Source organism: Geotrypetes seraphini, chromosome 16, assembly GCF_902459505.1.
Source record: "Geotrypetes seraphini chromosome 16, aGeoSer1.1, whole genome shotgun sequence".
NCBI classification, from domain to species: Eukaryota; Metazoa; Chordata; class Amphibia; order Gymnophiona; family Dermophiidae; genus Geotrypetes; species Geotrypetes seraphini.
This window is the reverse complement of record NC_047099.1, coordinates 31,816,976-31,833,777: the sequence shown is the minus strand read 5'-3', so window position 1 is coordinate 31,833,777 and position 16,802 is coordinate 31,816,976. Positions and strand designations below refer to the sequence as shown.

At 41.7% G+C, this 16,802-nt stretch overlaps 1 protein-coding gene across 5 annotated transcripts in view; it reads right to left on the bottom strand.

Annotated features, from left to right (window-relative positions):
• Positions 1–600: 600 nt before the first annotated feature.
• Positions 601–16,802, bottom strand: part of GNB2 (G protein subunit beta 2) — a 212,245-nt gene continuing 196,043 nt past the window's right edge. For 4 of the 5 annotated variants that reach the window (XM_033923772.1, XM_033923771.1, XM_033923775.1 and 1 more), the window contains 4 exons: positions 14,997–15,063; positions 9,929–10,130; positions 8,606–8,822; positions 601–3,638 (listed from right to left, as the gene is read on the bottom strand). In XM_033923772.1, coding sequence (XP_033779663.1) covers positions 3,532–3,638; positions 8,606–8,822; positions 9,929–10,130; positions 14,997–15,063 — 593 coding nt within the window. In that variant the 3' untranslated portion in view covers positions 601–3,531. Of the gene's footprint in view, positions 3,639–8,529; positions 8,823–9,928; positions 10,131–14,996; positions 15,064–16,802 lie in introns of all 5 variants that reach the window. The other variant, XM_033923776.1, reaches the window with a different exon arrangement.

Genomic DNA, 16,802 nt, shown 5'->3' with positions numbered 1-16,802 from the left:
TCTCCAGGATCCGGAGCACCTAAGGGATCCACGGACCCAATATCCCAAGCCAGATCCTCCAATCTGGGGAACAATGATCAACAAGATCAGCTGCTGTAGTTTCCTGCCCAGACTGAGAAACTGGCATCCCCACAGAAATACCGGCACTGTGTGATGGCGGAGGGGCAATATCTGAACATCCAGATGGCAATTCAGACCATAAAAATTTCAAGAACTCTGAGAAGGCAGCTGTACCCTGGGGCATAGAGGTACCCTTAGTTGACTCATACTGGCGTTTCCTAGGCTGCGGAGAATCAGTCAGACAAAGCCACAGAACCAAGCTCCAAAAATAAATGCAGCTGCCTCAATGGGCTAGCTGAGCGTGAAATCACCTGCTTCTGTGAAGGAGAGGCTGAACGAGTAGTTACCGCCCCCCTGACTGTGGCACATGGCACAAAACGCTCTAAATGCGGCAATTTTTCCCCAAAGTTGGCATGAATCCACACAAGGAGACTCCATTCCAACAGTTTTCCTGGCAAAATGTTGAATTTTACAGAAGCAGGAAAAAGTTGAAAAAAGCTCATTAAAAATTTTAAATGGCCCACAGACCCAAATTTACTGCAAAATCGCACAAAAACCATTTGTGAAACTTTAAAAATTACAAAAATAATAAATTTCAGATGGGAGAACATAGAGAAAACCTTCAAAACCTCTCGAAATTACTGTTTAAAAGATGGATTTTGGAGCTTCTCAGCTCCTACTCACAGTTAGAGAGACACACAGCCAGCCTGCTTTTTTTCCTCCAGCCTTTGCACCGGCCGGTCTAGAATTCATTGACACACTGCTGGAAATTCATCTTTCAAGCTGATCTTTGGGCTGCTAGTCAAACACCCGTGTCTGACTATGCTTCCACCCCTGCGGACCACTGGACGCACATCTGGATGGGCGGAGGTGCAAAAACGCAGCAGGCGCGCTGTGAAACACCGCTGAGCCCCCTAAGCGCACTACACAGTCTGCGCTCTACCCCCTGCTTAACAGGGAGTGAGACTAGGTCAGGGACAGCCCTGAACTCCAAGGAAAGCTAAGAAGACTGGCTAATAGGTACCCCGAAAGGATCGGCCTGTCAGCTACAGACCGAAGTCTGTGAATTCTCAAGCAGGCAGCCTGTTAAATTTGCTTGAACCGCAAAAGGGAACAAACTTCACCGAATTAAAAATAATAAATGTGGGAGAGCAGAACTCTTAACACCTGCAGCCATGCAGAATAGAAAAACACGGGTGGAGCTAAGCTGGTCTGTGAAGTACCCTAGAGGCGGAGTGGAAAACCTGGAATGGTTCTCTTCTGCAATCCATGCAAGTAAAGGGAAATAATCCTATGGGTCTAGAACAGGGGTAGGGGACTCCGGTCCTCGAGAGCTGTATTCCAGTCGGGTTTTCAGGATTTCCCCAATGAATATGCATGAGATCTATTTGCACGTACTGCTTTCAATGCATCTTCATTGGGGAAATCCTGAAAAACCGACTGGAATATGGCTCTCGAGGACCGGAGTTCCCTATCCCTGGTCTAGAATGTCTCACCTATTGCACTGGAATATAATTTTAGATTGACATGGTTCAAATTGTGATAGTTTACTAAATGCTACAATGAGTAACTGTTTTTAACAGTTCTACACCTCAAGTACCTCTGCTCTAAAGCTAAGACTGGAGGGTGTGGGGATAGGGAGTTTGGTATCTCACCCAAGGTAGAAAACACCATGATTTGAAAAGGAGTACTGCAGCTATAACAACCTTTTCCACTTTGTTTATTACCAGGCTTAATATACCACCATTTGAAAAAATATCATAGTATGCTACAACCTAATAACTAAAATAAGATGATGGTAAAGAAAATAACTAAAAAGCCAGGACGTAAACTTTAAAACCCCTACTTGGTATTCTAGCCCTGAGTGAGAAATCTTATGGAACCTCAGTGTAAGTAGCAGCTCTTTTCTACCTGGATATAGCGTGCCAAGCATCCATAGCTGTGGAGAAGCCCTCTCAAGTCAACTTAGCTCCATCTACCCCTATACTGCATGGGGAAAGTAACACTGGAAGGTTCTAAAAGTTACACGTGGCTCCCAAGCTCCAGAGGTAGGTAACAGAAGTACTGGCCTGCAAAGTAGTTCTATTCTGAATCCTGTGTAAATCTAAGGAATACTTGGAGTCGATTAAGCAATTTTTTTACTGATCAGGAAACATTATGCAGGATTGTCTGGGGCTAGGTGTCACCACTCTAAACAGAGGTTCATTTTGGGAAGGATTGCCCCAAGCGTGGTATGGAAATTTTAGAGAGCCAGAGCCAGCTCAAGCACCAAGAAACTGTGGCACAACACTACCAAACTTCAGCCCTGCAAAAGCAGTGTTTGGTTCTCACACTGGTAGGGTGAAAGGCATCTGAGGTAGCAGTGATTCATTTCCTTTATAATTGCTTGGCAGTGGGAGGGGGGGAGCCCCAGCCAGAATGCACAAGCAAAGATGGGGGGAAGCTTTTTCCTAGTTCAGATAGTTTACCTCAGGATCCCCCTAATAATTCCAGATTTGTGTCTCAGCGCCAACACCATAAAACAGGGACACTTCTCCACTGGTTCTCATCTTAAATTTGCTTCCTCTACCCCCTGTAAAGCCATCAGAGAATTCCAATGAAATACTGCTTTCCCTCTGGCAATGGAAAGTAAGAGAGAGCAAAGGGCATCAAATTAAGCAGTACACCACTATTGGCCTGCGCCTCTCAAAAGGGAATAGTCTTTTCTGCAAAAGCAGCTCCAAGCTCACTTCTAGGTGAGAAAGTTGACTTGTCACTCTAGGCACTGGCTTCCCCCTAATCTCTGAATACACACATAATTCCATAACCTGACTGAGCTGCACTCTTCCACTCATTCAGCATGTACTGGCAGCTTACCTTGCCTTCATGTATTCATTTTGAAGTCTTAAAGATTACACAGCACCTGAAGCCAAACAGCTTGGGTGGTGAGCTAGTATTACCTTTCAAGAAAGCAAAATTTAGCCATTCCTATCACTACTTCTTTCCCCTTTCCCCACTTCAAGATATGCCATTTAAGAACAGCTATTGTCTTCTTAGATAAACTTACATTTCTGTCAAGTACACCCCCCTCCCTCAATTAATCTCAAGTAAAATCCAAAACAAAAATAATGAAACAAATTAAGGGAAACAGTTATGCAACAAATTCTAGGCCAGCTCTGATGAATTCCATGAAGCTAAGAAAAGTGCCCCTGTCCGCCTTCACCTCAAGTTAGCTACTATTCAAACAGTAAACCATCACCATTCTTGGTACAGAGGAAAATAATTCCAATTGCAACATGGACAAGTGTCTGTCAGCAGGTGCATAAGTGGGATGGATGTTCATGAGTGTACACATCCATAGTTTATAGATTTGGTTCTCAATGTCTTTCATCACTCTCCCACTCCCCCTGTATTTCTCTAAATCTGGTTCGCAGAACCTGTGGGTTTTTGTCAAGGTGAGATGTGGGTTCCCTGATTTTCCTTGGTTTCAGGTTAATTCCAAATTTTGAGGAAGCTGTCCCAAGAACCAGTTGCTACAGCCATACCATCGTCCGTCACGCCCAGGCAGCTCACCCTGTTATCATGGCCAGCAAGGACACCTATGGGAGAACAGAAAATTAATTATTTTGTCTTTAAATGCTTTTATTATTAAAGAATAAGAATGTGACAAACATCAAAAATTCAGGTACAAATTATAAATTTTTATAGACCATTTTAAGTGATGGATTGCATTTTTTTTTCTCATGAAATATGAAAATGTGATCACGTTCTGATTCTACTAGTTGGATGGCTTTGATGAAGGTCTCTCCCACAACAAGATTCCAATGAAACCAGACAGTTCTGTTAAAGTGAGGTGTAGAGAATGACACTGACTGTTTCCCACAGGAATGGGGGAAAAATGGACTGGGGTGAATGGCCTTGTCCCCGCAGTCAAGGGTCTGCCACAAGTTGCCTCCCTTCCCACCCCTCCTAGTCAGCAACCCCCCTTGTGATTGCAGGTCCAGCAACATCCTCCCTCCCTTGTATCCAATCACAGCTACCGGCAACACCCCCCCCCACACACACACACAAATGTGCAACGGCCCCTTTGCAACTCCTGGGGCGGGCCTACCAGCCTCTTAGAAGTGTTCATAGGACAAAGAGGTAACATCACACGCAGGGCTACTTTGGAACCTTTCCACTGAGCCCCTCTTTCTGATGTAACTTCTGGCGAAACCGGAAGTTACATCGGAAGGAGGGACTCTGTGGGAAGAAGGTTCCGAAGCAACACTACGTGCAATGTTGCCCCTTCGTCCATGAAGCTTCTAAGAGGATGGTAGACCTGCCCTGGGAGGCACAAAGGGGCCAGCCCAGGGGAGTAGCAGCTTTGTTTGTTTGGTTTCTTTTGGCCGGTAGCTGCAATCGGGAGGGAGGGTGGGAGGGAGAGGGGCTGCTAGACTCAAAGGTGGGCGGGGGGGCTGGAGCTGAAGGGAAGGGAAACAGGTTTGGGCCCATGTGGGGAGTGGAGTGGAGCTGGAGGGAAGAGACAGGTGTTGGACCCACGGGAAGGGGGCTAGAGGGAAGGGAGAGATGTGCAGGATCTGCAGGTAGGAAGAGAGGGAAAGAGAAAAGCTGGACCAAGCGGGATGAAGGAAGAGTGAGTGAAATATTGAACATAGCGGAAGGTAGGGAGGAAAGAGAGAGTGTGAGACACACATTGGTGTAAGAAGCTGGACACGGAGATAAACAAAAAGTGGGGAGATGGTGGGTATGAATGGGAGTATAGGAACAGGGACAAAAAGGGGAATGCTGTGTGGGGGTGGTATATTTATTTATTCATTTATTTTTATAGCCTGTCCTACCCAGGAGCCTGGAATGGGTTACAAGAATACATACACAAAGTTTTCAGGAACATTACAGTCAATAACATGCTACAGGATCAAAACACAAAGCTATAGAATCAATAACTTACAACTTATAGAGAATGTGACTAAGAACACATGCTTTGCAGAATCTAAGAAAATAAATCATAAGAGTCATGAATGGGTATTAACATATCTGAAGTGAACGCTAGAAGACCTGGTTAGCAGGCACTGGTATTCTGAGGTAAGGTACATCGAAGCAAGGTATACATCGGAGGTATATGGACACAGAAGATGGCTAGACATGGGGAGAATAAATGCAGAAGGAAGATGCTGGACGTAGGGGGGCATAGGGATATAAAGGAGTGATACTGTACACAGGGGGAGGGATTCATATAATGGTAAGATGATGAAGGCAGGGAAAAGGGCATATAGCAGACATAGAGAGGGGAGATGTTGAATATGGGGAACAATACATACACAGAGATAGAAGATGGATGGTGAGCATGGAGAAAGAAGAAATGTCAAATGGTCAGGAGACCCTGGCAAGTTAAAAGACAAAAGAAAACAGACCAGTGCCTGAGACCAACATGATTTGAAGAATAAAATGATGAGAATATCTCAGATTTGAAATATGTATCCTGCTAGAGTTGGTGTTAGACATAACTGGGGTCCGCAAAGTCCAAGCTGTGCTTCTTCGCCTTCCAGCTGGCTTAGGGTTCTCTCTGACCAAGGGGCAGTTGCACTCCTCTAACCCTATTCCTGTCATGTGTGACTGCAGTGTTCTATTAGCATGATTTTTCTGTGTAGCATTCTGTAATAATTTGTCTTATTCAATTTTCTTGATAGTGGAGGGGAGATGGGGGTTTAGTTGATCCTTGCTCTGTATTAGTGTTTATAAAATGAGAATTGTACAGACTATTGTTTATTTTTATACTTTAATAAAATAAGTTCAGTATAAAATCATAACTATTCGAGGCTTGTATGGATGAAATCAAACAGTTTGCGGGGACTGAGCTCAGGGAGACAGGAACCGAGCTCGCAGAGATGGGCACAAATGTTTTCCCTGTGAGGTAGAGCTTTGATTCCGATTCAATATGTCACTGCAGCAGGAAAATCTAAGCAAATTCAAGGCAATCAAAGCCAAGATATCCTGTCCTGCTGATGATCATACCTGGAACAAATTCACCACTAACAGCAAACGATCTTGCTTTTCATCTAAAAGAAATTCATCTCACCTAGTAGCATATTGGATAAGTTCCCAAGCAAATTACTGGCTGAGGCACCTAATACTATCACCCTGTGACTAGTTAACTTCTAGCTCTCGGAGAACAAGTACATTTCCTTGAGGCTAGAGTAGCAGACTTAGATGAGCTGAGGGAGACAGAGGAGACCTACAAGGATGTTGTAGAGAAGTCCCAACTTCAGTCTGGTAGCCCCTGTGCTGCCTTGGGGAAGATAGGTCTCCTAGAAGGAGAGCATCACTCTGAAGTAGGAAATAATCCTGTAGCTAGGACCTGCCCACCAGGGGATGCAATATCCTCTCGCACCGAGGATGTGTCTCCAGGAGTCTCTGCCCAGGAGGGAAGGGTTAGGACAGCTGTTATAGTTGGTGATTTGATCATTAGGCATGTAGATAGCTGGGTGGCTGATGGACACAAGGATCACCTGGTCACTTGCCTGCCTGGTGCGAAGATGGCAGACCTCACATGTCACTTAGATAGGATTTTAGATAGTGCTGGGGAGGAGACAGGTACCAACGACATAGGAAAATGTGGGAGGGAGGTTCTGAAAGCCAAATTTAGGCTCTTAGGTAGAAAACTGCTACCCTGGAGGATCTAGATTTCATATTCAGAAATGCTCCCAATTCCACGCACACGACCCAAGAGGCAGGCAGAGGTGCAGGGAGGAGGGGTTTAGATTTGTAAGGAACTGGGCAACCTTCTGGAACAGGGGGAGCTTGTTCCAAAAGGATCGACTCCACCTTCACCGGGATGGAACCAGGCTGCTGGTGCTAAAGTTTAAAAAGGAGACAGAGCAGCTTTTAAACTGAGATGCGGGGGGAAAGCCAACAGTTGCCCAGGAGCGGATGGTTCGGTGTGAGGAATCCTTAAAGGGATACTACTGAAAAGGGATATTTAGGGAGTCCCAGTAGAGAGGTTTTAATAAGGGTAAAAGAAAGCCAGGAGGGTTTAAGAGGAAGACAGAGTGAGCGACCCAAATTTTCCGTGTCTTCTCAGCAGTCTAGTTACAAGAAAAAAACACAATTTGAAGTGTCTGTATACAAATGCTAGAAGCCTAAAAAATAAAATAGGAGTTAGAGCATATAGCACTGAATGATGAGGTAGATATAACAGGCATCTTAGAGATCTGGTGGAAGGAGGACAATCAATGGGTACAAATTATATTGCAAGGATAGAGTAGATCAAATTGGAGGAGGAGTTGCGCTATATGTTAAAGAGGGAATTGAATCAAATAAAATAAACATTCTGCATGACATAGATAACAGTGTGGAATCCATATGGATAGAAATTCCATGCGTGAAGGGAAGGAATATAAAGGTAGGGTTATACTATCGTCCCCCGGGACAAAATGAGCAGACGGATGAAGAAATGTTTTCAGAGATTAGGAAAGCTGGAGAATTGGGCAACAGTATTATAATGGGTGATTTCAATTACCAGCGAAAAATGAAGAGAGTATGTATAATCACTAGAACACTGAAATCATACTCTAAATCTACATTATGGGGAACCATCCATTCATCCAGACACACAAAGCAAGCACACAGAATAGAAAGCGCAAGAAAGAAAAGAAAAATCCTCAGCTGGGCTTCATTGGTTAAAAAACTATTTCAATGCTCCTAGGTATGCACAAAACTGGTGCTATATTTCCAGAAGGTTCCATACATCCCGAAAAGGGGCACTTAAGACACAGCCCCACCAGCAGCAACTAAAGCAGGTAAAGAAAACAGTACTTCGCTGCTATAATCACTGATCCAGCACCCCGCCCCGCACTGCATAAACGGGGTTACAAGGTGCACTTCCACAACAGCAGCAGAAATAACCACAGGACCGAAGCTGCGTCAGAGGTCAATCTTCACCAGGCTGGCCTGCCACCAACACTGCAACATCAGGCGACAGCCAGACAAAGCAAAAAGGCGTTGGGATAATAGACGCCGACACGGACTGCTGTTAAAAGAGAATTAAGCTCCACCCTCCTTCTCAAGGTACTGAAGCAACCAAACAAACTTAAGTGAAAAATATTAAAAATAAAAGCAGAGCAACTAAAAGACTTCTGCACAGATTGCTTGTAGAAATTGTAACTGGATCTAAGAGTATATACTAACTCTCAGGCTAAAGGGTTAGAGCATGTGCTCAGAAAAGTTTGTGGATTTTTGCAACTCCCAGATTGCAGGTTGGGATTGAACACCTAGCATATGAAATCCAGAAGGGACATAACAGAATATAGTTTATTATGCCTGGTTCAAACTAAAATAAGTTGAAAAGAATAGGCATCCTCTGGGTACTTATTTATAGATAAAACTGTTACAGAATTATTCCCATGTGCCTATCCAATAAACAAAACCAGTGGCAAATCATTTTTTTACTGTTATCATGGGCTACTGATCTTCTATTGTTATTACTCTTACCAGGAAGAAATTTTTGCCAGGGGAAACTCAAGCATCTTCTACTTGTCTGTGGAACATAGTAACAGCCAACTCTTACCCGCACGGTCACCCTTCATAGAGTCCCAAATATTGCAGTTGAAGTCATCATAGCCAGCTAGCAACAGACGGCCACTTTTGGAGAATGCCACTGAGGTGATGCCACAGATGATGTTGTCATGCGAGTACATCATGAGTTCCTGGTCTGCCCGCAGGTCAAAAAGTCGGCAGGTAGCATCATCTGAGCCCGTTGTGAAGGCGTTTCCATTAGGGAAAAACTAGACAAGAAATATAAGACAGAATCTGACAAGATAGAAGCAGTTCATCTAGGATATGCAAGTTTCCTTCACACAAATATGTTATATAGAATTTAATTATGATTAGTTATTTATGAATTTTATGGATATTTAAAATTTTTACTGTATATTTAATTTTTTCATGATATTGTACTGTTTATTTTAAGCTATTTAAATTTTTTTTTATTGTAAACTACTTGAACACATTTTTTTGTAGTTTGTGGGATATCAAATAAATGAAATCACACTGCCCCACCACAGAACAGTACATCACATGCAGCAAAAGCCATGACATTATGGAAGTATTAAAATATTCCTCTATTAAATAAAATATATTATCTTCCACAGACCACTAGAGCTCGGGAAACATTGGAGGGAGTTAATCCAGATACACCGCAATTGGATGTTAATAACATCTGCTATCTTGGAAGAATCTATTTCTGATTTCATTTATTTTTCAACAGGACTTGAATTCATTTATGAAACTTTATTTCCGCTTATCAAAGAACTGTTTTTTTTTTTGTTTGTTTTTTAATTTCTTTATTCTTTTTCAAACTTACATCAAGTGCACAAAAAGAACAACATGAAATACTATCATATAACACTTGAACATCATACATTATATAAGAACTGTTTTATGGTAAAAAGATATGGCTATTCGTGGATGTAACTAAGGTTACCCAGGAAAAACGGACACAATTTTTGTCCTTGAGACAGGAGACCAAGGCCACGGGAGCGTCTTTTTTACTAGCGTACCCTTGTAAGTGCGTAGTAAAATTTGCTCAGGTTAAGTAAGATCATTTCTGGAGCTAATGAAAATTGCTGCTGTTTAGCGGAATTTAATATAAATGCAGAATGCCTTTCATTGATTAGTTATTTTTTCTTTGTGTTTAACTTCTCAATGTTACCTGCCTTATACTCCCCTTTGATTTGATTTTTTGTGATCTTAGGAAGCAAGAATTTTATTTCTACTTTCTTTTATATATAAAAAAATGTGATGTTCCTGCTGTATTTCCTTAGCAAGAATGTTAGTTTCTTGTAATGTATTGAAAATTTCAATATTTAAAAAAAGCCCTGGCATTACTCACACAAACAGCATTGATATCAGACTCATGGCCGGTGAAAGTTTGTCGGCACATACTGTCTCTGATGTCCCAGAGTTTGATAGATGCATCACATGCCCCTGATACAAAGGTCCTCATATCTGGGGCGAGGGAGAGGCTCATGACATCACCACTGTGACCTGTAAATGTAGTAGTTTGCTGTCCGGTCTCAATATCCCATAATGCACTATGGTAGGTAAAAAAAAGAAAAAGACAGACTCGCCAAAAAGCTGCTTACCAATAAAAGGTATACAAACACAGAATAAAGGAGATATTAAATATACTTGTGTTAGATGATAATCAATAAAAATACTTCACAAGTTGAATAAAACCAATGAATAAAGTGCAAAAAGTGCTTTTAAAGTGCAAATAAATGCTAATAAATATTGATAAAGTGCTCAGTCACCAACTGATATGTGCAAAAAGTACTAGAGCCGGTTGTAAACAGGGACCATCACAGCACTAGCACCAAATCCCTTAACCTGTGTTCTAGTAGGAATGAATATTGAGAAGCATACAGTGTGCTTTGTGTAGTTTAATTTTGTGGTTAACCATTATGTGTTGTTAATACAATTATATTTTGTGTGTGTATATATGAAAAATGAATGGAAAAAATGGTGTTACATAATAGTGCTATTATGGGGGCAGGGTCTGGCCCACGACTTAGCCCAGTGTTCTTCAACTTCCGGTCCACAAAATAATTATTTTATTTCCGCCGGTCCATAGGTGTCAATAGGTTGAAGAACACTGCTCTAGTTAATTTTTAATCTGAAATTTCAACTCCAGAAAGGGAGGAAAGAGGGAATTTGACTAGTGATTCCCATCTTTAGAGCAAAAACCAAAGAAAAAACTGCAGGAATCTCTATTAAAAGTCTATACAAAATTGTAATACATAAAAATTGCTCTCATATACACGGAGTACGAATCCATCTTTACAGAACATCTATTACAGATCAACAACTTGGTGGTCCCTAAAGACAAGTAGAATCACATATAAGAATCCCTGAATTTTAAAAATGAACACTTTGGGGGGGGGGGGGGAAGAACTCTAGCATTCAGAGATCTTAAAGAACAGATCGTTGGATCCTGCTGCTAAGTCACTGCCAAAAACAGCTAATACTAGAACCACCACTGCTCAGATGAAAAAAATCCTGCCCAGCCATGCAGAAGGAAATGAACCGAGGCATACTGTACACCTGTCCAGAAAGGATTTTTAACATTGCTCAAGGAAGCTCCAGAAAACATCCAAGCGGCACCAAGGGATAGTCTCCTATGATTGTGATTGGTAATTCCAGTTGTTGTCAGAGAAAACATTTTTGGTGTCTTTCAGTTCCATCCTTAGACAACCCTTGCACTCTATCATGCTCCTTAACACATTGATCACTGATGATACAACAGAAATTAAACGTGACAAAGTATAGTGATAAAACAAGACCAAAAGCTCGAGTCATTTCCTATTCATATGCAACTTTTGAAGGTAAAGAGGAAAAATACAAGCCAATGAGCACAGAATGATAATACAGTTACAACAGTGTATCGCAAACTGCCACAAGGAGGAGGAGGTGCCAGTGCACTGCCTACAGGACGTGCCTCTTGTGGAGAGGCACATCCAGTAGGCAGTCAGTGGGTGCCAGCACCTCGCCTTCTCTTCACATGTCTTCCAGCAACCTCATTGGCGGATCAGAGCCCTGTCTGGAAGACTTTCGCGCATGGGCGGACATCATAACGTCTGCACACTTCCAGATGCCGGCCACCACATTTAGTGTGCCATGGCTTGGTAAAGTTTGCAAGACACTGAGCTACACAGATCAGCTAGGGTTTGGAAAATAGCATATGCAAGTTTTAAATGGAATGGGTTGATGATAAACTCAGACAAGACTCAAATTCTGAGAATTAACAGGGATGGAACTAAGGTTTCAACAATTGAAGAAAAAGTGAGGGACCTAGATTGGTTGAGATTTCTCACACCCTGAACCAGTGGTAAGTCTGTATATGGAAAACTGCACAATGGATTAGTGTCTAAATCCTTCTAGGAGATAGGTGTGTCATTCTGGACAGAAGGGTAATGTTCCCATGCTCACAAGTCATGCAGAAGGAATCCACTCCAGCTTTTGAATTCCTCCTCCTTCACTAGAGCGAGTTGTACTGCTCCCTTCAATTTGTACCACAGCAGGTGATAGCCCTATATAGAAAGAGATGTGAAGGACGGGTATGGGGAAACTCCCTGAACTACAACTCTGTTGTGCTCTGAAATTATAACAAACATGTTAAACATTGAACTGTCAAAACAGCCAAACAGAAACATTTAAGGAGCTCATGAACTGTCAAAACAGCCAAACAGAAACATTTAAGGAGCTCAAATACCCCAATGTGTTCTAACATTCAAATTTCAGTTTGGACTCAAAACGTTCTGAATGAAACAGTAGGCAGGCACAGGAGATAACAAACAGGGCGAGGCTCCAGAATGACACACCTATTAGAAAAGATATTAGCAAGGTAAGAACCTAGTCTTTTTTAATGCAATAGATGTGTTGTTTTGGATGGACAGAACGTACTAAAGCAGTCCCAGAAATCTAGGGCAGGACTAGTGCTGCCTGATTCACGATTCTAATCGATTCACCAATTCACTTCGGGTGAATCAATTCGAATCGATTTAAAAACAAAAAAAATCAGCCTCCCGATTCGATGACTGACCTTCCCCCCCCCCTAAAGCAGGATCAGCAGCGCTGCCTCTTGCTGACCGGCCGCTGACCCTCCTGCTTTAGAGGGCGAGGGTCAGTCAGAAAGTGCTGCGGTGAGGTCAAGGATGTTCTCTGTTATGGCCCGTTTGGTAGGACAGCTTTTTGTGAAGAAATTTTAAAAAGCGTTAAAAACCTGGCTTACCTCTTGTTAGATGTTGGCTTAAAACATAGGAAGGTTTTGGTATTTTTTTAGTTTTAGAACTAAGGGCTTGTGTGTTAGTAATATTTTGATTTTATGAGTGGATTAAATGTAAACCTCTTAGATCAGGGCTGCTCAATTCCGATCCTCGAGATCTACAGGCAGGCCAGGTTTTCAGTATATCCACAATGAACACGCATATGAGAGATTTGCATACTAAGAAGGCAGTGCAGGCAAATCTCTCTCATGCATATTCATTGTGGATATCCTGAAAACCTGGCCTGCCTGTATATCTCGAGGACCGGAATTGAGCAGCCCTGTCTTAGATCATTCATTTGTACTGAATATAAGAATTTTAACAAACAAACGTGTCTTTCATGAAGAGCAACATAACTTTCATGAAGCAGCCATCATTACAATCCCAACATCAGTAACTTTGTCTACAATTATAAAATAGGTGTGTTATAAATAAAAGTAATAAATTTATATGATATTTTTGAATGAAATTTTTGTGGGAAGGGTGGGTGGGGAGGGAATAAATTTATGTATTTACAATGACAATAGAAAGAAATTCAAGTGATGTGTAAAAGTTTTAATGACATAATATTGTGTACTTGAAGTAAGATGAAAAATGAATAAAGAATTTGAAAAAAAATAAAAGTAATAAATGGAAAAAAAAAGAAAACAAAGAAGAAAATAAGATGAAACCTTTTTTTATTATTGGACTAATGTAATACAAAGAAAAGGAAACTACTGAGAGTGTGCCCCTTTATACTGACATACAATCCCAAACTGGAAAAACTCAGAAGAATCATAAAAGATCTACAAACACTACTCAAGAAGGATGAATTACTGAAAGCAATAGTCACAGTTCCTTAAGTTTATTTCACAGTAGGAAAGGGATCTGGGAGGGAAGATCAGTACAGAGACCTGAAAGGGAGGTTCAGAAAGCAGCCTCAATCTGTATATCTTAAAGAAAATGCATATAAAGTAGTTTCCTGCTGCAGTGTGGAAGATAACTTTAAATCATACTATTCAGCATCACTTGTCCATCAACTATTGGATCAAATTTTAAATATTTAGGCTGGATACTTAAGAACATAAGAGTTGCCACACTGGGTCAGAGCCCAGTATCCTGTTTCCAACAGTGGCCAATCCAGGTCACAAAAGAGTTTATCCTAGAACTAAGCAGTGAATTTTCCTAGGACAGGAGTAGGCAATTCCGGTCCTCGAGAGCTGGAGCCAGTTCAGATTTTCAGGATATACACAATAAATATGCATGAGATAGATTTGCATGCACTGCCTCCTTGAGATGCAAATCTATCTCATGCAGATTTATTGTGGATATCCTGAAAACCTGACCTGGCTCCGGCTCTCGAGGACCAGAATTGCCTACCCCTGACCTAGGTCCATCTTAATAAAGGCATATGGACTTGTCTTTTAGGAAATTATCTAAACTTTTTAAAACCCTGCTAAACTAACTGCTTTCACCACATTCTATGGTAACAAATTCCAGAGTTTAATTACACCGAGTGAAGAGGTATTTTCTCTGGTTTGTTTTAAATTTATTACTTAGTAGCTTCATTGTTCACCCCCTAGTCTTTGTATTTTTGGAAAGAGTAAACAAGTGATTCACATCTACCCATTCCACTCCACTCAGTATTTTATACACTTTTATCATATCTCCCCTCCAAGCTGAAGTACCCCAACCTCTTCAGCTTTTCCTCAGTCGTCCCATCCCTTTATCATTTTTATCACCCTTCTCTGTACCTTTTCTTAACAGAGTATTTAATTCCCTACAGTTCTAAATGAAATAGTTAATTTCTACAGGCAAATCTTTTTATCCCACCTCGCTGTAAAGTCCATTTGGCCCCTTCATTTTGGAACTCTTTGCCATTCCACCTTTATTTCGAACACTCTTATTATATTTAAGAGGAGATTAAAAGGTATGTTTTTCAACAGGCCTTTGACTTGTAAGATTTGTGGAGAGAGAGAGAGGGAGCACAGTTTTGTTTTGTTTTATGTGCGTGTGGCTGCTTTATCCTTTTCTTTCTAGATTTGATATGGATTTACACTACCTTCCTGTTAGTTCAGTGCAAAAAGCAATTAAGCAAATTTTGGATAGATAAGATAGATAGATAAGAGGATCTAGGAGAACTGGAAGTTTCCTTACCATGTTGTGTCTCCAGAACTGGTTATAATCTGATTGTCATCCAAAAAGCGGCAGCAGGACAGATAACCTAGAGCAGAGAATCAACAACTCATCATAGTTAATGCATGCTACCCAATTCCAGCCAGTTTTTCCATCAGTGCTCAAAATCTATTCATGGATGAGTAGGAGAAAATAAAAGGAAAAAACACTGGAGTAAAAGAATGCTGTACTATATGTTTAAATTATAAGTAAAATCTCCCTGCCTGTGTGAAGCTCTCCCTCACCTCACACTCAGTCTGTGACTCATATGTATCTTCATTATGTGATCACTCCCTGCAGAGACAAACTTGATCAGGCAGCATTCTAAAGTTATGTCAAGAAAGTCACAGAAAAAAAAGATTTGGATTTGGGGGAGGGTGGTTTGTTGGGTTTTTTAGGTGGTGCTGAAAGAAGGTCAGGAAATGACTCCCGATTAGTATCAGAATCTCTCAAAACAACTACAGCAGACAGCCAAGAAGGCACTGACCCTCAGAGGGCACACAAGCTGATTATTAAAGCCTTAGAACTGACTGATGCTGAATATCTGTAGAGGCTTCTATCTTAAAAGCTTTCTGACTGATTCTGTGAAGAAAACACTGATATCAAGCCACAGTGTTGAGGAGTTGATATTAACATAACAATCTTCCACAACAGGTAATTGAGACCAGCAGCGTGCCAGATTTTAAGAAAAGATGGGATTGGCATGTGGGATCTCTTCATGGAGGTAGTTAGGGGGTGGGCCATTAGTGTAGGCAGACTAGATGGGCCGTGGCCCTTTTCTGCCGTCATTTTCTATGTTTCTAAGTGTCAGGACAGATCAGTGATTCTATCTCAGTGTCCAGTCCAGGCCACTTCAAAGTACCTGTCTGATTCCAAATAACTACTACTACTTCTTATCATTTCTAGATGTACGCAGCACTGTACATTAAAACATTCAAGACACGGTCCCCTGCCTATTCAGATTGTTCAGCCCCAAAAGCAGGAGCTGGGGGGATACCTAAAACTATCCAGCTAAATAGTAGCTAATGGACTCGTCTACAAATCTATGCAAACCATTTTTTCAATTCAGCTTTCTGATTAGATATGAATATGCTTCTGGGCAGAAAACTGCAAACTTAATTATTAACTGTAAAACTTTTTCCAGCTTGTTTTAAATATATATCAGTTCATTATATGGAATATTCCTTAGACCTAGTACTAAAAAAGAAGGTTAATAATTGTCCTTATCAAGTATTCAACTCATGATTACATAAGCTTATCATGCTTCCCCTCGGTCATCTCTTAAGCCTTTCTTCTTCATAGTTCCAACTTCTTTAATCATCGTTACGGCTGAACTGTTTACTATCGTGGCAAGTATTAAGGAGTAGTTCTTTCAGCAATACAGTCAACACCAATGTGTTCCATGCACATTCACTTGACTGAGGTGTCAAGAATTACTCGAGTCATCTATCTAGCTCACAGGTGTCAAACTCAAAGTCCGCGGGCCAAATCCAGCCCGCCTGGTCGCTTTATACGGCCTGCGGTCCGATGCCCCCAGTGTTACCTTGTGGCCGGCTCCTCACAGCCGTAGTGTGCATGGAGCCGTAGTGTGCAGTGGCTCCTCGCGCGTTTCACACCTTATCCAGAAGCATTCCCCTCTGACGTTGCAACGTCAGACAGAAAGCTTCTGGTTTAGGTGCAGGATGCGGCTCTGTGCACACTACAGCTGTGAGAAGGAGGGAACCGGCCACAAAATGACACTGGGGGGCATCGGACCGCGGGCCGCATAAAACGGCTAGGTTGGAGCCA